This window comes from Thermothelomyces heterothallicus (genome assembly GCF_042370625.1).
Source record: "Thermothelomyces heterothallicus CBS 202.75 unplaced genomic scaffold P884_scaffold_13, whole genome shotgun sequence".
Lineage (NCBI taxonomy): Eukaryota > Fungi > Ascomycota > Sordariomycetes > Sordariales > Chaetomiaceae > Thermothelomyces > Thermothelomyces heterothallicus.
This window is the reverse complement of record NW_027192574.1, coordinates 663,412-683,454: the sequence shown is the minus strand read 5'-3', so window position 1 is coordinate 683,454 and position 20,043 is coordinate 663,412. Positions and strand designations below refer to the sequence as shown.

General features: G+C 55.6%; 8 protein-coding genes across 8 annotated transcripts; 3 read left to right on the top strand and 5 right to left on the bottom strand.

Moving 5' to 3' along the window:
- Window positions 1-233: 233 nt before the first annotated feature.
- Window positions 234-818, bottom strand: P884DRAFT_300333 (uncharacterized protein; the record flags this gene model as incomplete). Its single annotated transcript, XM_069444755.1, has 1 exon — window positions 234-818. One exon carries the CDS (start codon window positions 816-818, stop codon window positions 234-236), a length of 585 nt encoding a protein of 194 aa, XP_069297114.1.
- Window positions 819-3,282: 2,464 nt separating this feature from the next.
- P884DRAFT_292582 (uncharacterized protein) lies at window positions 3,283-6,444 on the bottom strand. The gene has a single exon (XM_069444173.1). The coding sequence runs from the start codon at window positions 6,087-6,089 to the stop codon at window positions 3,495-3,497; it is 2,595 nt and encodes an 864-aa protein (XP_069297113.1). The 5' UTR covers window positions 6,090-6,444; the 3' UTR covers window positions 3,283-3,494.
- Window positions 6,445-7,025: 581 nt separating this feature from the next.
- Window positions 7,026-8,030, top strand: P884DRAFT_260438 (uncharacterized protein). The gene is made up of 2 exons (XM_069441449.1): window positions 7,026-7,199; window positions 7,336-8,030. The coding sequence occupies exons 1-2, from the start codon at window positions 7,115-7,117 to the stop codon at window positions 7,962-7,964; spliced, it is 714 nt and encodes a 237-aa protein (XP_069297112.1). The 5' UTR covers window positions 7,026-7,114; the 3' UTR covers window positions 7,965-8,030.
- A 109-nt stretch (window positions 8,031-8,139) lies between these two features.
- On the bottom strand, window positions 8,140-9,109 carry P884DRAFT_29187 (uncharacterized protein). Its single transcript, XM_069444127.1, has 2 exons — window positions 8,983-9,109; window positions 8,140-8,831 (listed from the first exon to the last, which is right to left on the bottom strand). The coding sequence occupies exon 2, from the start codon at window positions 8,657-8,659 to the stop codon at window positions 8,183-8,185; it is 477 nt and encodes a 158-aa protein (XP_069297111.1). The 5' UTR covers window positions 8,660-8,831; window positions 8,983-9,109; the 3' UTR covers window positions 8,140-8,182.
- A 191-nt stretch (window positions 9,110-9,300) lies between these two features.
- On the bottom strand, window positions 9,301-10,290 carry P884DRAFT_270294 (uncharacterized protein; the record flags this gene model as incomplete). The annotated part of the gene is made up of 1 exon (XM_069442333.1): window positions 9,301-10,290. The coding sequence occupies one exon, from the start codon at window positions 10,288-10,290 to the stop codon at window positions 9,301-9,303; it is 990 nt and encodes a 329-aa protein (XP_069297110.1).
- Window positions 10,291-12,681: 2,391 nt separating this feature from the next.
- On the top strand, window positions 12,682-13,417 carry P884DRAFT_278161 (uncharacterized protein; the record flags this gene model as incomplete). Its single annotated transcript, XM_069443158.1, has 4 exons — window positions 12,682-12,762; window positions 12,842-13,056; window positions 13,137-13,238; window positions 13,297-13,417. The coding sequence occupies 4 exons, from the start codon at window positions 12,682-12,684 to the stop codon at window positions 13,415-13,417; spliced, it is 519 nt and encodes a 172-aa protein (XP_069297109.1).
- A 763-nt stretch (window positions 13,418-14,180) lies between these two features.
- Window positions 14,181-15,440, top strand: P884DRAFT_278160 (uncharacterized protein; the record flags this gene model as incomplete). Its single annotated transcript, XM_069443157.1, has 1 exon — window positions 14,181-15,440. One exon carries the CDS (start codon window positions 14,181-14,183, stop codon window positions 15,438-15,440), a length of 1,260 nt encoding a protein of 419 aa, XP_069297108.1.
- Window positions 15,441-16,414: 974 nt separating this feature from the next.
- P884DRAFT_292577 (uncharacterized protein) lies at window positions 16,415-17,779 on the bottom strand. Its single transcript, XM_069444172.1, has 3 exons — window positions 17,539-17,779; window positions 17,182-17,300; window positions 16,415-17,033 (listed from the first exon to the last, which is right to left on the bottom strand). The coding sequence occupies exons 1-3, from the start codon at window positions 17,613-17,615 to the stop codon at window positions 16,711-16,713; spliced, it is 519 nt and encodes a 172-aa protein (XP_069297107.1). The 5' UTR covers window positions 17,616-17,779; the 3' UTR covers window positions 16,415-16,710.
- Window positions 17,780-20,043: the final 2,264 nt, after the last annotated feature.

Below are 20,043 nucleotides of genomic sequence, written 5' to 3'. Positions count from 1 at the left end.
CATTCAACGACTCTACGCCGCCTGTCAGCCCGCACTGCACTTCACCGCCCGTCGACCCTCGTCATCACTTGAACAAAGAAGAAAAAGAAATCATCGGAGTGGTCTTCGGACAGAGCGAACATAAAAAAAGAAAAGAAGGGGAGAGGGGGGGGGGGAATCCGATAAAGAGTAAGAAAAAAAAAATCTTACGAGATGCCACGCCCCCAGCCTCCGCATATTTCAAGACTTCTCCATCAGAGCAGCCGGCCCGAAGCCGACCAGCCGCCGAACCACCCGTCCGCCCCGGCCGTCCGCACCCGCCACCGGGCCTCCTCCGCCATCCGCGGCACGCTCAAGTCCGACACGGCCGGGTCGTCGCGCCAGAAGAGGTAGAGCTCGCCGAACTGGTCGTAGACGGCCTGCAGCGCGGGGCGGCCGCAGGGGCAGAGCTGCCGGTTGTGGTGGTGGTGGTGGTGGTGGTGGTGGTGGTCGTTACGGTGGCGGTGATGGGAGCCCTCCTTTCCCTCATCCTCGTCGTCGTCGTCGTCTTCTTCTTCTTCGTCTTCTTCCCCTCGACGGCGTCCCAAATGACCCGCCGCCGCCGCCGCCGACGTTGTCGTTGTGGGCCCTGCCAGGAGGACCAGGACACTGTGCAGGTTGGCGCAGGTGCCGCAGCGCCAGGCGGCGGGGAAGCGCAGGGCGGTCGGGGAGGAGACGGCTTCCTGGGGGAGGTGGGCGAGGAATTCGGACGGCGGCGGGATGGAGGTCGGTGGGAGGAGGGCCGATTTAGCGGGCTGTGGTGTCGCGTCGGCTGTGACGGTCGGCATATACGAAGTCATTGTGAACGTAGTTTTGGCTTCGGTTGTCGTTGTTGTTGTTGTTACTGTTGTTGTTGTTCTCGTCGATATTGTCGCTATCATGGTGGGAAAGAAAGAAAAAAAAACCCACTGACGGGGGTTCGGGAGATTACCAAACTGAGGACGAAAGAAAGGTAACACAGAGGATAATTCTGGATCGGGGACCACGAGTCGGGATTCGGGGAACGTAGTGTAGAAGCAGCAGGGGAGAAATGGTGGGGGGTTCTCCTGATAAGGAAAGAGAGCCCGGCATGTCAGGCTGCAGGTTGTCCGGACCCCGAACCGGAGGCAACGGCCTACATGATCCTGCTCGTATTAAAAATGAGGTTATACCGTACAACTCCGAACAATAAGTCCGACTTAATCGCAGCCAGGTTGACGCCTCCTTCTGAGTCCATAGATAACAAAGCCATCCCGGAAGGCTCTCAACTCACTAAACCGAACACAAAGAAATGTTTTGTTGCCGAAATGAATCGTCCGGCCAGAAGGCTTGGTACTCTCTGTCCCATGGTCTGACTAAGACGAGGAATTGGCGATTGGCGACGCGGATGCTCGGCGTTTAGCATGCAACCTTGGTTTGGATGCGAACTTCCCCCAACAAATTCAGTTTGGGGTGCGTCCCATACAGAAGCCTGTTCGTGGCATTGGACCGCCTACGCGAAGACCACCTACGGGTAGCTATCTGCTGCTTCTCAGATGAAGTAGGGAGCAACCAAGGCAAACAATTAATTGAATCAAGCGCGGTGATGCTATGTGCAATTGCTGCGCTGATAAGCAGTTGTCTTGACACTCTCCTTGGCGCTGTGCGGGGCTCGAAGACAATGTCCCCAGGATCAGGGCAAGGGTGTACGGATTACAAGACAAGAGAACCAAAGATGGCAGCAATAATGGCAATATTACCCCGCGTTCTGCAGCCCTGCAGTGCGGTCTTCCCCACAGAGCACGCCGAGGCCCCAAATGCCCGCCAGATCAGGGGGCTATTCTTAGCACTTCGATCGAAGAATGGCGCCGAGCTCCCCACCTTACGGGGCCGGCAAGTGGACCCAGCAATCGGGCACTTTCTCGGCATCATCCCGCCGTAGTTCTGCACGGTCTTCGGTCACATCGGACCGATTCTAGTGGTGTCCGGTACGGGTCACGGAATACATACACTAGTACTTGCACTCCCTTTTGTTTGGTCTTCTCGTCATCCTTTGCGACTAACCACTGGGCTTCTCTTGAGACAAGCCTGAGACACGCAGTTCGAGCGTTGCCAAATCAAGGACAGCTGCAACCAAGACAATGCCCACACAACATCGAATAAATCGAAGGGCAGCCAAAGCCAGCCACACGGATCTCGCGCGCCCCTTTCCGATCACCGATCGAGAATTGTTGCATCTTCGGATCAGCAGCACTACTCTCTGGCAACGCCCGTCTCCCCGGGCCGCGGAGACACCACCGACGGATAAGAGCCGTTTATATAATTGAAAACAGTCCTGTCCCCTCCCGTGTCTCTTAGCAGCCTCTGCGTGCATCAATAAGTCAAAACATCAACTGCTCAAGCCTTTGTGACTAGCGCCTCCCCAGTTTACCACAACCCGAATCATTCCGCTCCGTACAACAGGGAAAGATGGTGTAATTACAATATTACACACAGTACACATTGCTTGATCTGAGACCCCTGTAGAGCTTGCTCCTAGTTAAGCTCAAAGCTAACGGCAGCCGTGTAGTGAGGAAGTCAACTGATGTCCCTCCTATAGGAGATGCCCCTTCCCGAAGAAAAGGTTATGCTCATGAACGCTGCCTCGTCAAAAACATGGAAACCTGAAGGGAACAGACGGCGCACTGGAAGCTTCCATCCTCCAGTAACCATCCATTTCCGCCCCGGAGGTTGCCTGCCCCTTCTTTTTTTCCCTTCTCGCTCCTGATTTGGCGCTCCTCCCTTCTCTTCGCCTCACAGATTTCCACCGCCAGACCGAGATGGACTCGACCTCGAGCGGGCTATCGCTAGGTTAACGTAGGCTTCTGTTCTCCGGGTCTGGCCATCCCTGCGTATTTGAGTGCATTAACAATCCCAGGGCCTCGTCCACTTATGGCATTCGCAGACTTGAGTATCGCAGACTTGGGGTGGTATTCAAACGTAGATTTGAATCTTGCGTGTACCTCTATAAATATCTGCATCAACAGAGAAATGAGCGTCCGAGTGTTTCGCGTCCCCCCGCTGAAGTCATGGTCGGCAGCCACTTCGCCCTGAATTGGTTTTTTTTCTTTTTTTTTGGTGATTGCAAAGAAGCGATTTTATATATAGTTACCTTATAGTGTGGTGATGTGATATTTTCACTATATCGTAGTGTAGAACCGAACTCCGTCACCAGCAAATGAAAAGACACTACCAGAGCAGGGCCGCAATGGATTCACACTTTGCACCTTCACAGCGAGCAGGAACGAATGGCCCGAGAGCATCGTTCTGGTTCGAGAGCCTCAATTATGTTATGCGCGAGGCGACGTCATGTACGACGCCTCTAATGGTCGCCCACAGCATCACTCTACATAATATGGAATGCAACATGTTTACGTTAGCGGGTATCGGAACAGAGCCCAAGCCATCCCAGAACCGTATGCCCATGAACTCCAGATTCCCAGTAAGTACCTTACAAAATGGCGGTCCCCATGTCCTCTTCATTCCTCATAATCCTCTTCGCCATTGTGATCCCCGAATGGGTCAAAGTCCTCCTCGCCGTAGTTATCATCTTGGAAGGCCTCTTCTTCATCGAACCCACCAGCTTTTTCTTCTTCTTCTTCTTCTTCTTCTTCTTCTTCTTCTTCTTCTTCTTCTTCCTCCTCATCCTCCTCCTCCTCCTGCTCGTCTTCCTCGGGAGGGGCGAGCGCCTTGGCAACCCTCTCACGCGCAGTGGCCGGATCCGTGGGCGCGGTCGTGGCCGGCGTCGTAGCTCGAGCACCGTCATCCTCGGTGGCGTCGCTGCCGGCGTCGCTCCCCGCGCTGCTGGGTAGCGCGCTGCGGCTGCCGACGGAGCTGGCGCCGCCGTAGGTGCTGCCGGGCCCCGACTTGGAGAACTCAAAGAGGTTGCCCATGCGCGAGTAGTCGAGCTTGGTGCTGATGGCCCGCGTCCGCAGCATGTTCTGCGCCGCCTCGGTGGCAGACCCGGCGGGCGTCGCCTGGCCTTCCCCGATCCGCGGCTTCCGGGCCCTGCTGCGCTTCGGCTTGGGCGGGTTGTTCTGCGACACCTTGGCCTCAAAAATCTTCTGCTGCACTTTGCGCATGTAGTCCTTGTTGTGGTTCGCCCAGATCATCTCCTTGAGCAGCACGTCCTTCTCGGGGAGCTTGCAGAACATGACCTCCGGATCGTCCTTGAACTCGTCCTCGTGGACAATCGGATCGTCCGAAACTTTGGATCGAGGGGTAACCCAGGGGTTGATGGGGGCAGAGTCGGTTTGTTGGTTCGTCTCGGCGCTTTCGGGAGGGGCGGGGCTATCCCTTTGGGCCTCGGGCTGCGGAGGAAGTGACCGACGTGCTTGGGCCCTCTCCTCTTGCTCCCGCCGCTGCTCAATGTCTTGCCGCACAAGGGCAGAAGCGCCAATCATGGCGGGATCTTCAAGGTGTCCCTGCACCTCCTTCTCAAGGTTGTTCTCATCCAGCTCCCACTCCTCGTCAATGGGCAAGGTCGGCTTCTTTCTGCTTCTGCCGGCCCCGGCTGCTGCGGTCCGGGCCCCGTTCCCGGCACCCCCCCTCTGCTTGATCTTCATATTCTCCATGCCGGGTATTTGGATACCCTGAGCTGCAGCCATGGCTATCTCGCTGCTCGGGTCCACTTCCTCTGATCCCTCCTCGTCCTCGGGATCGCCAAACTCGTTGGCCAGGTTCTCGAGCTGCCCATCCACCTCTGCCGTCGCAGCGTTGGCGATGCTAAGGTCTTCCTGGGTGGGTCTCCGGTACGGGACCGCGAAACCATCTCCATCCACCCCGGGAGCGGGTGTTTCAGTGGCTGCAGAGGACGCACTCTGGTCCCGGAGTGCTGGGTCAATCGGAACGGAATCAACCTCTGGTTGGGCTGCCTCTGTTCTCTGGCGTTTTTCAGGGTTGTCTTGTCCCGGTGCTGTCACTGGTTGGCTGCTGTCCCTGCTGATGGAGCCTGCCTTTCTCTTCTTCGACCTTTTGCCGTGTTTTTCCTGCCACTCCTTGGACTGCTTGTAGACAAACGGAGGGTCGTGCGAAGCCTCCGGAAGCGATTTGGCTTCGTGGAAATCCCGAACCGTCATTTGCGCCGAGGGTACATTGGCGAACTCCTCCATGCGCTCCTGCAAGGTGGCCATGGTGACCTTGGCAATGTAGACAACCTCTCGGACCGTGCGGCGGTAGTTGTGGGCTCGTGCAGCCATGATCAAGGCGGCACCACAGATACCGGCGGGTCGACGGCCATGGGTGATGTTGTCGTGGCGCATCCGCTGGGCGATGCGGATGGCGGAGAGGGCTACCTTGTTGGTGTCGTGGAGGAACTCGAGCTTGCTAGCGAAGCGGAAGATGAGGTCCTCGATGATGATGGGTTTGGTGCCGTCCTTCATGTCGGGCAGGGCGTTGAGCAAGTCCTTGTAGCTGCGGCCGAGCAGGAAGACGTCGGTCTTGATGATGTCGGCCAAGTCGATCAGCATGACCTTGTTGTTGTCTTCCTTCCGGCATACTGCGTAAATACAGACGGCCGCCACGGTATTCTTCCGACGGCCTTGGATGAAGTTGCTGTTGGAAGCAAACTTGTACACTTGGAATGCTTTCTCGGCGACGTGGGGTGCGATTTGCAGCTGGTGCGCGAACTGGTTCATGAGCTGCCTGGCCTCCCTGAGGCTCCGCTCGCGGGCCTCGCTCGCGCCTGCGCCGGCAACACGGCGGAAAGCTAAACCAGGCGCGGTCGGCCGGACCGAGCCTTGGTCTGCTGCGAGATAGCTACCGTGCACAACAGCAGCACCGTTGGCGCTCTCGCCAAACGTGACTTCGGCGACAATGTTGCTCTCCCACACCACGCGGCCGCAGTTCTGGCAGGCTCCGTCACGGACGTCTGACTTGTCGCACTCTGGATTGTTGCACACCGCGCCAGATGTTGCTGGCTTCGCAGCCTGGGCGCCCGCGGACGAGGCCAATGCGACAGACTTCTCCCGGACACGCTGCTCCTGTTCCATGATCCGGCGGACCGAGTTTGGCTTCCGCTTGGGTTTGGCCTTGCCGGGGGCTCCGCCGGCTCTGATGGTGGGTGCCGAAGACATTGTGAGTTCCGGGCCCAGATATGATGTTCGCAACAGGGGCTCTCGTTCTCGGTCGTCTCCTGGGAATTTATTTCATGGAAAGCCGTGATGAAGCAAAAGACGGGTAAAGATGAGCGATGGAGCCAGGCAATGACCGGAAGCTGGGCTCGTCCCCCACCAAGCGCCCGCCGAAGGTGCTCCGCCCGGAGCTCGCCTGGGGCTGTTATAAAATTGATCGCGATCCCCAACAACGGCTGTACCCCAGGACGCGAATCCCCTGATGCCGATGTACAAGGGGATATTGTGTGATTGGCGAGAAAAGGGCCCTGTATTGCGATAATGGCGACGAAATTGTCGGACGCCCGTCTGTTGGTGGGGTGCGAATTTTTGAAAAGAAACGCAGTTAGCCAAGCGGGGTGCGAAGGAACCACGAAAAAACCCATCAGTGGGCCACTGCTGAGTCAGCTAGAGCGGGAGGAGGGCAAAGGTTCGACTCGACTGTTGAGCTCTGGTTTTTGGATGTGGATGACCCCGCTTCCCATTTGATCGCGTCTACGGAGGTACTGCCCCACCAAAATTACCTTGCCCCAAAGTAACGGTCATGTGCAGTTATTCCTCTGTACGCTGTATACATCGAATGTCCGTGAGCCTGAAGAAACAAATTAGCGACTGCCAGCCAAGCTCATCCATCTGAAATTGATAGTCTAGCCCAACACCGTAGAAGACGGGTCCGCGGGTCATCGTGAGACGCACCTCCCATGACTCATCTGCTAGTGGAGAAGAGCGCATTCCGCTTCACTGAGGGGTCACTGGCGGAGTTGCCTTTACCGGCAGGGAAGACTCGAGAGGTCGTCGGCGACCAGCGCGAAGGTTTATACGGTAGAAGCTATTGTATGAGCGAAGAACGGAGTAGGCGAGATAAATAGCCGGACCAGTAATAAAGCCGTCTGTCCTTCAACTCCTCTCTCCTCTGCTCACAGACTACCTTTTAATCTACCACTGAACTGTTCAGCACCTGAACCAGCCCCATCGTCACTCTCATCATCATGGCTCCGACAAACACCTTCACTATCACTGCAGACCCAGGCACCGACATCTGGCGCAAGCCTCCCACGACCGATGTCTTCAATGGTGAATGACTCTTACTCCCAAACCCACCACTCAGATCCATGCGAAGAACAACACAGAAAGACACCGAGACCCAGCACCGTAGCCAACCATAGCGTCTACTAACATACGGGAACCTCTTTTTCCTCCCCCGTCACAGCCCCGATTGCCCTCCCTCCCGCCGGCGCCACGTCGCTTCGCCACTCGGGCCCGCTGACCTCCTTCCTGTCGGCCCGCCTCTCGCTCAATTTCACCCCGCAAGAGCAGTACGACCAAGGAGGCATCCTCCTCAGCTTCCGCCAGCGGCGCAACGACGACGACGACGACGACGACAACGACAACAACAGAGCTTCTTCCCCTGCCGCTGCCCCGCCACCAAAGTGGATCAAGTCCGGCATCGAGTTCTACAACGGCCGCCCGCGCCTGTCCACCGTCTCCTGCGACAACTGGGCCGACTGGTCCGTCGCCGACCTCTTGCCAGCCGGGGCGTCCGGGCAGAGCCGGTCAGAGACGGGGATGGGGACGGGTGCCGAGACCGGGTGGACGACCATTTCTATCGAGAAGGACAAGGACGGAAACGGAACCGGCGTGTGGGTGTACCGGGTGTTGGAGGACGGTAATGGGGGAGAGACGAAGGTGCCGCTCCGAGAGATCTGCTGGGTATTTGGGCAGGAGCGGCTGGAGGACTGGGAGGTGGAGGTGCACGCAATGGCGGCGAGGCCCGTAAAGAAAGCCAAAGGGGGGTTGACAGTGGAGTTTGGAGACTTGAAGGTGAGGTGGGCTACGTGAGACGGCAGTACAAGCACACAACAAAACATTGTAATCATGATCAGAGAGCGAAGCGGAGTTTTGGAGGTGGCCGAAATTCTCCCATTACCTAGCCCCTCAAGCGGGCCGTCCAGAGCCTTGCGGAATCGGCAGGATTATTGCCGAGCAGCCCTCTAGGGGCAGCTCAACCAACAGTTCCATGCCAACCCGATGATATAAAAGCCCCGAGACCGGGGTTGTCACGAAGTGAAGGTCGTCATCATCATCAATCGTTGCAAGAAAAAAGAAACGAATGACCGCCCTGCCCTGCGCGGCGAATTATTGCAGGCAACCATGCAGGCTCTCCCTTTTCCCTGCCAGGGGGTTGTTGCGTTTAGGGTTCCCCCCCATCTTCCCTCATTCCCAACCATGATCATCCGAACTGCCTGTGTTGTTTTTGACAAAAGAAAGCATGTGCGGCCGAGCGCACTTGAGTGGTATCGATGCGCGGCACGTTGGAGCTGCCGAGGAAGGGATGGACCATTTTTGTTCCCCCCCTTTTCCTTGCTCCTCCTCGCTGCCACATTGGTCAATCTGAGGGGTGTGTGGTTCCGACTCCAGCCTTGTACGTCCGCGAACGCCAGAAAAGACAGAAAAGCTGAGATGTCATCGCCCGATCGCGTCCTGATAAACCCCAGATTAAGCAGACAAAAAGCAAGAAACGGAAAGCAGTTCATGGTTGGTGAGGGTTTGGATGTCGAGGTGCGGCCACTCTCAACGACGTGGTATCTTTTTCGCTGTTGTTGGACGCCGAGTTTGACAGAAAGCCCGTATATACCTGGCTAACGATTTCCCTTTCCCCCGACGTCGTTTTCGCGATTCGTTCGACTAGCGACGACGCCATCCAATCTGACAGGGTTCAGAAAGGACCAAAAAAAGAAACGCCGGGGTTCGGTGGAGATCATAACCAGCCCAGCATCCCCAAATCGCAAACGAAAACAAGAAAGAAGAACTGAGACAGCAGAGGGGCAGCGAGCTGCGTGTGTCTTTCTGGACATACCCACATCGTGTATCGGCATTAAAGCCCCTCTCGCTCCGCAGATCCTGAATGCAAAATTGGTCGGCCAACCTCATAAGAAGTGAAGATGTTTCAGGTGAATGAAAGATCTCCCAAACGGTGCTCCAATCTGATGCAAGATGCCGGGAGCTTCGGTGAGGAAAAGACCCAAACGCCGGATGCAGAGGAGAGAAAAAAGACACAACCTCTGACTGAACCTGGTCCTCCAGCCTGTCGGGACATTTGGCCGTATTACCCCTGGAAAGAGGACGCCGGGAACCTATTCGTTGTTACGCCTCGGTGTACGGCGTTTTATGCCTCTCAGATGGTCTTCGGGGTCCGCGCGTTGCTCGCCTCAATGACGTCGTCGAGGTGGTTGCACATGGCGACGAACAGGTCGAAGAAGAGCTTGCCGCTGCCCTCGCCGTACACGTCGCTGCCGCACTTCTCCATCTCGGCCTGCATGGTGCCGCTGCGCTTGAAGGTCTTGCGGCACCGGATGATGAGCGCCAGGTAATGGGCGCGCAGGCGGCTGTCCGAGTCGGGCGTGTTAGCGTAGCAGTACTGCGCGCTACGGAGGATGGTGCCGACGTCGATGCCCGACTGCAGCCCCTGCTTCCGCAGCGCCAGCTTCTTGAGCTCCTCCAGCCCGTAGCGCTCCGCGGTGCAGTAGATGACAGTGTCGCGGAGCAGGTGCTGACCGATGCTCGAGAGGTACACGGTCGCCTCGACAGCCGAAGGGGTCTGGGGTGTTTGGCCTGCGCGACCACCTCCGGATTTTGGTGATTCGTGAACCGTCGGGGAGGTTTGTGGCGTGTCCCGACGGGGCAGCGAGTCCTCGAGTTCCCAAGTGTTGCGCTGCTTATTGTGGAGCAGGCGCGGGTAGTAGTCGCCCTTGTAAAGATACTCGAGGACCGCGCTAAAGACTTCGGGCTCCTCGTCCGGGAGCATGATCCTCTTGTTCTGCGCATCGACATACGTGCTGCGCAGGACCTTTTCAAAAAATGGCGCCTGGCACAGCACGTCCTCGTGCGCTGCAAACAGCCGCGCATCCCGGCCCACCACCAGGGTGACGATGGGCGAGGGGGCGAGGGCCTTGTCAGCGAGCCTCGCCTGCTCGGGCCGCAGGCGCGAGGACTCCTCGTCCTTGAGTGACCGTTGCAATCTCGACACTTTCTGCGGATCCCGCGAGGCACCCTTCCTCGTCAGCCTCGTCGACTTGTCCACCCGATGCTGTGAATCCATCGCCGTCGAGGCAGCCTCTCGGTGAGAGACGCTGGCGTCGCGGCTTCGGAACGAGCGCTTGAACATGGTGGCAGTCTGCGGTTCGTTGGCGGTACTCGGCCGTAGCGAGACGGAAGGATTTCGTACTGGTGCCTAAAGCCTGCGGGACAGTGGGAAGCGCGGCAAAGGGAAGGACGATCGCCGCTGCTTCGACTTGATAAAGAGTGACGAGAGAAAACGAAGGACCAGAAGATACCGAAGCGAAAAGAAGGATGCACAAAAGAAAGATTGACGGGGCCCGGGCGGAGTTATCCCAGAGAAAAACTCATGAGACAACCCCAGCAACAGCTTTGCGACCCTTTGGATTGTGTGACGGGGGAGGGAGAGAGAAGGAGGGAAACAGGCAAAAGTGTGGGGGTTCATTGATCAATTTATTCCAGCATTCCGGCCACAGTGGGGCAAGGCAACCCAGGTGCGCGTGTGTGTGCCTGGGACAACACTGGCATCACACATCAACCGCCGGGAAAGAAACAAGGTGGGCTGGGATTGTCGCGATAGGCTGCCCTCCGTCCCTGACCCATCTTCAATTGGATGGTTCAGTTTGCAAGCGGGATACGGATTTGGAACTCAGACATTGGGTTGACGTTACCTCTACCAAGCACTTGTTATCAGTGCCCTCTTTGCCTTGTCATGAATTCACATGGGCGTGAATTGTTGTGCTAGGCTTTCCCGTGTGTCCAAAGGCCCGAGACAGTCGGCTTTACACCACTTTGTACATGCAGAAGGTGAAGCTGGCGCTGCCACGCTTCGAACATCGACTAATCATATGCCTTCTCGGCCGGCAGAGCAGCCTAGTTGGTAAACCAGGCTTCGCAGGGCTTGAATGTTGGGTTATGATCTCCGCTAGGCTCTAGCATTGAAATCGTAAGCCGTCATCAGGCAAGGGATTGGTCAAAATGGTTGCCAACGCAACGAATCAAGGCGAACGCCTTCAGGCGTCCACTTGGACAGCGCTTCGACGCAGCAATCAACTGCTCCTGCACCGGGTATGGTTCTAAACAGGCCACGTGAGATAAAAGCATAGCCTCATTCGGCTCAAGCAGAAGCGGAGGGTTAAACTGGGAATCGGGTATACTCGGTCGGATTCTGGTGAGCGACTTCAGCATTGACCTTTGGATGATGCACCTCGATCCCCGTCACCTGCTGTGGAGACAAGCACCTTTCTACATGGTATGTATGGTATCGAGATGCGGGAAGCGTGGGGCTGAAGACAACGACCTCCAGGGCCCGCCTGCCTGCCCCTGTCTGCCCCTGCTTGCCCCGCTTGGGGCTGTCTGAACCCAAGCTTCACAGGAGGAAGAACCTGCGCCAATTTCAGTGGATGATGTCACTTCCAGCATCGTCCTGAACGTTGTACGCCAGCAATTGTCTCGTGGTGCTTTTGTCTTGACCAAACGAGACTGTGTGTAGTAACTGCCATCTATTGCTAGCAGCGGTGATGAATTTAAGAGGAGCTGTGAGGCGGTTGGAGATGCCCTTGCACATCAGGATATTAAAGTGGTATTATTGTGTGACCAACACCCGACCTAGCATCACCTCCAACCAAGCACCAATCTATCCGCTTATTAATGAGCAATGAGCTCAAGGCAAAATTACGAATCTTGCTTGCCCGAAATTCTCGCCTGCTGAGCCTGCTCATGCTCATCGATTAGGCCAGAGCGCATTGCAGCTCACCCCTCGATTAGGGAATCGTACGCGCCACCGCTACGCTGGCGACAAAGAACATCGGCGCCGGAGCTGTCGTCAACATTGACGTTGGGACATCGATTAACTTACTCAGCTCTCAATTCACGAGTCCCGCCGCGTAAGCAACGAACCTGTCCACCATCATGTCGTAAGGTCTTCCAATTGAAGTAATGACAGCTTATCAAAGTGTTGCTTACTGAGTATTGTGGCCCAAATGATCAAGAATCGGGATGGGAGGGATGAATTTAGTGTATGTACGGTCATACGTGAGGTTGAGATAACAGACAGGTATTTGGATAGACATCTAAGGAAACGTTTATTGATTCAGAATAGGTTAAAAGTGTAAATTAGTCTAAGCTCTCACGCTCCATTGATATTCTAGTTTTGCATCGGCAAGCCTTGCTTCCATGTACTTGCCCGTTCCGGCAGCGCCTGCATGCTTAGCCAGTTGCTAGTGATCACATAACTCCCCCCCTAAGCGTACCGAGTAACCTGTACGGAGTGCTCTGGAGAAGTGGGGTTGTTCTGCAAGCTTGGTGTGGGCCTACCACTGCCCCACATTATTTTTGGGCGCATCCCAATCACCGGCCGCCAATTCAACACGGTGGTCACTGCTGCTTGCCGACAACCACATCGCATCCGTCGCCTGTCAACAGAGCTTCGGAGAGCCGCAACAACTTCGCACCACAACCTCGCTCCCGGCCTCTAAAAACTACGACATAGCCTTTCAGGATGCTGTCAAGCTTAGGGAACCCGCGGCAAGCTGCGGCGCAGCTCATGAACTTTGGGCTAATCCTATCGTCCGCATTCATGGTAGGTTCTACTCGTGTCCGCAGCTTCCGTGGACATTTCGGTCCAGCTCGTCTTGTCCATGGCTGACTTCCTGCCGCAGATGTGGAAAGGTCTTTCGGTCATCACAGACTCCCCCTCCCCGATTGTCGTCGTCTTGTCTGGCAGCATGGAACCCGCATTCCAGCGCGGCGACCTGCTTCTCCTCTGGAATCGCAATCTCATGTCCGAGACCAACGTCGGCGAGGTCGTTGTGTACAATGTGAAGGGAAAGGACATCCCCATCGTCCACCGGGTAGTGAGGAAGTTTGGGACTGGGTTCGTCTAACCGATCAGACCTCGGCTTTACGCCCGGTTAGCTGCTGAGATCCGTGGGTGGTACTGACAGCAGCGTCTAGGCCAGACGCGAAACTTCTTACAAAGGGGGACAACAATGCAGCAGATGATACCGAACTCTACGCTCGCGGGCAGGATTATCTGAACAGGAAAGACATCGTCGGGTAAGTTCACCGCATCCGAGCCTGTGCTCGCATTTTGGAAGCTGATATGTGCTCTCAGGAGCGTTGTTGGATACGTGCCCTTTGTGGGATACGTGACCATCATGCTGTCAGAACATCCTTGGTTAAAGACAGTCATGCTTGGAATCATGGGGTTGGTTGTCGTTCTTCAGCGCGAATAGTACTACCGAAACCCTACCAACGACGTGTGTCCGGCTCTACGGTGCGTTTTCTCTCACCTTTCTCCAGGAGGTAGACATACAGAGCTTCGTGGGCATAGGCAAGGGCCCATCGCAATTCTCCTGCTATTTCATGTTCCCACAGCAGCGCTCACCAGAAATAATTCTTGACAACTTGCAGCATTGCATTGCTGCGTGACATCTTCCCTGCGAGGAACTAGTGTGTGGGCCGGCTGCCTGGGCCAAGCCAATTGGTGAAGCGAGGTAGGTTGATCGCAAGCGCTTTCAGATATAATATTATTATTATCCGTACGAGCAATATTCTTGCGATATTCGGAACGCCTTCTCACACCAGATTTCATTAACTCCGGCGTCCTATTAGCAAGAACTCAAATGGCCTGGAAGAGTTGCGATACTACCCTACCCTCGCGTTTGGGGGCCAGGAACTAGGTTCAATATGGAGGACCCTTGCAAACGCCCTTCCCGCTTTCGCTCGTCTTTGGGCCAATGCCAAGCCCGCTAAGGAGGCAGCGTCTCGACAGCCACGGTCTGGATGGAATTTTAAACTGCTGCTGCCTGTCCCTTCCCGGGTCCTTTTTGCTTTGCTGCTCTGTCTGACCATCGTCACTCGTTTCTTTTATGTTTACAACCACCCTCGCTTTCCCCCGTTCGTATACCTTTCGGATTCGTGCTTTCGATCTCCGCGTCAGGATCTTCAGTTTCTTCAGGACGGCGCGAATAGCACTCGATCAAGGACGGGACGAGGATGACAGGCGACGATGCCTCTGCCAATGGGTCTAGGGCTGCGCAGTTAAATCCCGGCGCAGAGACTCGTGATTCGCAACATGTGGAAGCCCAAAGCCAGCCCCAGCATGGGAGGCAACAGGAGACAAAGACGCAGCCATCATCGTCTCCCTCATCCAGGCCATTGCCACCTTCTCATCAAGAGTCGTTAAACACCTGGCTGCCACTTCCCCCACCGCACGCCATCTATCCCGCTTCCCTGCCGGTAGACCAACTGCATGACCATGTCGAAACCGAACGCTTGGAAAGCCCCATTTGGTGGCACAAGACGAAACTGGGGCTGCTCCTGTTGTCCCTGATGGTTTGCGCTGTCATCTTCGGCATCGGCATCGCCCTCGGTTTCCGGGTCGCGTCGTACGACTCGTCCGATTTGGGTTACGGCGCGGTGGATTACGAATTCGGGTTGTCCGGCGGCGGTGCGGGGCTTGCGATCGTGGTAACGACCCTTGAATTCCTCAAGACCCTTTTCTCTCGCCGAAACGAGGGCTTGCATCCCGGGGCGCTCGTTGCTGCCCATCTCATCATCTGGCTGGTGGTTCTTGCTGCCGTCGTCTATACGTCATTTCTCAACGCGTATTACCGGCTCAACGACCAGACCACAACCTTTCAACATGTCCTGCTCGCATTCGACTGCATTCTACTGCTCATACATTTCGTGCTCTTTGTTGACGCTTGTGTCATGACAAATCGGTTGAATAGGTCAAGCAGGGGAACGGTTGTGGTCAGGGTGCCGATCCACGCTGGCGCTGGGTATCAGGGCGTACCATACCCGGTTTATGGCTACCCTTTCTCATTTGTCCCGCCGCGGGCAGGCACACAGCCAGGACAACAGCCGGTCCCGCTTATGACCCAGATTCCCCCACAGACGGCTGAGGGAACCGGTCCTGCGCCGCCTCAGCCGGCTGCTTTGTACACTGGGTACTACGCACCTCCACCTCAGGAGCAGAGCGCCCGGCAGCTGCCAGGCGACCAGGTACTGGTGCAAGGATACTATGCGCAGTTCCCGGCACCCGCAACTGCAACTGCAACTGCCGCCGGACCATCGCGCAACTCGCGGGGGACACCGCCGTCTGCCCTTGCGAAAAGCTCCAGGTCTCGACAGTCGCAATGCCAGGCCGAAGCCGAGACCCAGAGCGGGCTGCAGACCGAGTCTGCCGTGCCGTCGGAGGGATTGCAGGCACAATCCAGACCGGAAGGGCCCGGATCAGAAAAAAACCTCTGATCTGGGAAGCGAAGCGAAGCGGTCCATGGTCAACAGTTGGCGGGAGGGCGGGCACGGCCATGAGCTGATACCCAGGAATGTCCGGCGGTGTATATGCATAAATCCTAAAAATTCACTATAATCCTCCAACTTGAATCGAAAAACCTGTATCAGTTCAACCATCGGGCCGTAGCGGTACGATGTCGCTCGATCTTCTTCCTGACCAGCGAGCGCTACGCGAGTCTTGTTCTGCTTTGGCCAAGTATTTATCCGTTCTCACTCGGGGATTGTCCAGAAACCCTCCAGGGTTGAGTCGTCTGCTTGTGGAACCACTCTCGCCTGCCGTTTCGTGCGCCGGGCCATATGAGCGACCAGGTTCTGCCTCCTTCTCAATGAACTCAGTTAACCTCGGCTACGGCCCACCTCGAGAATGAGTTTGCTGGACCCTGGGGTCGGACATCTTGGCTCTTTTGAGTTCCTGATAGAGTTGTTGCGGCTAGGGCATTTGCATCTAGATCACCGTGCGTCGGATCTACTCCCAGCTACGGCGAGCCTGGATGCTCAAAAGGGAAGAAGCGTGCAAGTAGAATCCGATCTTGGAGTTGAGATGGGCGTCGTCTGTTAGCCAATGGGCCGCAGCCCCCAATTGATAGAGGCCCAATATGGGCATAATCGGTACCCAAGCATTGCATTCAGTGACTCTACATCAAAGGGCAAAAAAGCACCGGGAGTGGAGCACGGGGCAGTCGCTTCGAAGGAAATTTCAGAATCAGGAAAGGGCGGTGGCTGTAGCTCTAGTTCTTGGTAGGTACCCTTTTTTCTTGGGAAGAAGGAGACACGAAAAAACTCAACCATAAACAGCAACCGACAAATTCACGCGAACGCCCCAGACCTGCTTGAGGGCCGAGTTCAACTGCCTGCGCAATTTGTGTAACCGGCAGAGAGGGCCCGGTGGGTAAGGATGGAGGAAAGCAGGTCAGTCGGAGAGAGGGCTTAAATACGTGGGTCGAGAAAGAGGAGGCTCAAATTGTTTGTCAAACCTTTCCACGGCCTTCAACTGTCTGATTCTAACTTGATTGATCCATACCCAGTGAACGGCTCACAGAAGAACATTTTCCTGGTAGAAAAACAAACCAGCCGCAGGGCACAAGCCTATGAGGTGTTGAAGAGGGCAGGGCAAGGATGATGATAATGATGATGACCCAGCCGGTGGACAGAGCAATTTAGCGGGAGGAAGGGGATAGACAGGGCCATTTGGCTGCCACAGAAGGACTGCGAGATGCGAAACCGCTCAGTCCTCCTCGTCGCCGCCGGCAGCAGCGGCTTTCGACTCAGCGTCCTCGCCTGCGGCGGCGGCGACCTTACCGACGGCCTTTGCAGGCACCTTGTCCGTCTCGTCCTCGCCGCCCTCTTCCTCTTCCTCTCCTTCGGCCTCCTCCTCCTCGCCATTCTCCTCTCCGTCCTCCTCCTCCTCCTCCTCCTCCTCGTCAATCTCTTCCTCCTCCTCGCCCTCAGCCTCCTCGTCCTCTCCGTCACCGTTCGCGGCGGTGCCATTCTCAAGGGAAGCTTCGTCGGCAGCGGCCGTTTTTAGCTTCTTCTTGGGAGGCGCTTGTTCTTGGAAGGAAGAGTGTCAGCCGGGCCGCCAATGCCAAAGGAGAGCGTGTGTGGGAAAGGAAAGTGGGAGAGGGTTCGGGGGGACGACCTCGGCCAAGCCGACAGCGTTCCCAGAGTGGATTTGATGAGGCTCAATCGGAAAGCTTACCTGGGGCGGCGTTCTCCTCGTCTTCTTCATCGCCATCTTCACCTTCAGCTTCCTCGTCAAAGTCCTCATCTTCCTCATCGTCGTCCGCCTCTTCTTCGTCCTCTTCGTCCTCTACATACCTACGAACATCATGTCAGCAACTCGTCTCCACCAACCACGAGATCGCAACGCGAGACGCCCTTTCCACTCGCGAGGACGCGCCATACAATGCGCATTGCCGAGATGTAACCGGCAAATACACAGAGCGTGCGGCGCAAGACAGGGTTTGCGCCTGTGTAGCTGGCGATCGTCGCGTTTCGTGGGCGATAGGAGTGACACCATTGGGGATGTAATGCGACAGCTAGGAGAATCACTTACTCTTCTTCCTCCTCGTCATCGCTGGGGAGCGAGACGAGCTCTTCCTCCTCGTCTTGCTTTCTCTTACGGCCGGACATTGCGGGAAACGGGCTTAAAACAGAGTCAATTGAAGAGAGCACAGGTGTTTGAAGGTGCAGGAGGGCGGATTTTGATAGCAGATTGATAGGAATGTGCTGGGTGGGAAAGGAGAGAGGAGAGAAGGAGGGCGCTTTTTCGGGGGCGCGGACTGGCAAAAAGGCTGGGATGTCTTGACCGTACGGTACTGTACAAGTACGTACCTCCCACGGTCAGCTCAGGTGTGGCACAGCAGAGCTGCTGCTGCTGCTCCTGCGGAGAAGGGGGACTGAGGGGAGAGCACCTCAGCTCGACAGCGAAGGGGGGGAGGGGGCGCGGGTGCGGGGAAGCTCATGGTGGGGGCTGGTTGAGCGACAACATCCAAGTTTGATTTCTGACCGGGGTACGGGTTGTATGTACACTACTGTACGGACTACGGCATGTACACGCGCGTACTGTCGCTTTGCAGCGCCCAGCATTCGTGCATTGTCAGGAGTGCATGTATTCCGTACTTACGGAATACAGTGTAGTTACAGGTAGGCGAGCGAGCTTGACCGCCTGATTGGTGGGCCTCCCGTTTCCAACTGCTTTCCAGAGCATTCTCTGTCCCCCAGCTTCTGGGACTGCCCAGCGCTCTCCACTTCATACGCTTGGAAACCACCCCGAAAGAACCAGCAGCTTGTTCTGTCCGCCAAGGCGGTCCTTACTGGTATCTGCACTTGGTTACGCGATTGTTTCCAGCGGCGAAAAGCGATCAGAAACCAACCCTCTGCTTCCTCGGGCCGTGTCTTTATTGAATTGTCGCAGATCTGGACCTGTTGCAGAGGAAACGCGCCTCCTGTTGAGACGCTGCAATGAGCACGCAGGCTCAGCGTTCTACTCCATATAAAGCCGTGTGGCAAGAGAGCAATGGGCCACTGTACAGTACCCTCTGGGTAGGGCTTGAACACCGCAGCTGTCCGCTACGTAATTCTACCCATCGAAAAAGTGGCCAGCGAGGGTCTTGCACTTCTGAGATGCATCATGACTCTTGAAATATCGCAGTCCGGGCTTTGTTCCCTAACTCCGTGTAAACCGAGGAGCCACGAATCTGCAAAAAAAAGAAAAAAAAAAAAAAAGAAGAAGAAGAAAGGCAAGAGACACATTGGTGTCGACGATACGTGGGCTGGTTTCGGTGTCTGACGGTCGCGAGACGCGACACGGCAATATCGCAGAGTCAAGCAGTGCCATACACATCAGAAATCCAGGTTGTTGCTCTTCGCCAGTGGCAACGTGTACCCTGAGATGACTTGTGCTCTCGGCCCTAGCTAGTACATCTTCCTAGTGAATGTATCCGTGCACTGTCGTCATAAGGCTGTGCATGTAACTAGTGTATGTATAGAATGAATAAGAACCCTTCGCTCCCGCCGTCGCTGCCGCCTCCAGACGCGATCGCAATCTACACTAAGAGCTTGTTAAATAATCGGCAAACGTCGTCATTTTCGACCTCGATGTCCCCTTAATCAATGCTGTTTGAGCTAGACAGAACCGAAATTGCCCTTGATACATGAAGTGTGTCCCTACCGTTTGCTCGTAGTAGGCACTCTGCTGTTGGTTGGCCGTATGTGCACTATTCCGTAGTTTCAAGGCTTACCCTGCACCGTTGCGCAATTGCCCGGTGACCCCAAAATCAATAGCCTGCTGCAATTAGTTATTCCGTCTACTATGTAATTCTGGATTATGTCAAGATTTAAATCGAGTCACCGAACCTTGTGTGATCTTGTTGGCAGCCCATCCCACAGCTGGCCTACAAACGGGAATGATGGGCTTTAAGTGCAATCGAAAGCTATGCTGCGTAATTAGTGTTTGCAGCGTGCAGCGAAGACTGTTCATTTGGCGGCTGTGTAACAGATAGACCGGCAACCCCTATAAATGCATCGGATGAGAGGCATTCAACATTTTCTGCTGACGAAGTGGATTATGACTGTCAAAACGAGGGATAAATGCTGGTCCGGCTGCAACGACATGTTTCCGAAGTACACTAACTAACCCCCTGTCCAAGGCTCAGGAGTTGGGTACTGAGATGCGAATTCTGGAAGGAATATCGAATATTCTTTCAGCGGGACAAGGTTGGGGTAAGAGCAAGGAGGCCTTGATGCTAGCCAGGAGTTGGCTACCTGTATAGGCATAGCCCAGCTGCGGCGTGGGCCCAGAAGTGCGAGTCGGGGTACGGAGTACGGGCGTTTCGGAGACGAGGAGGTTGTATGTAGTTAGTTTGTTAGTTCGCTTTTTGTCGACACAAGATGCTCATTTCTAAGTGCTCTATGGATATTTCCGAACTGGTTACATTCTCTATTTTATTATTATTATTATTTATCTTCAGTTTCCTTCTCCATCCACTCCGTATTTCTGATCCATATTTTGCCCGGTTGCGGGCGAATAGACACGTGAGCTCAGGTTGTTCTTGCCCCT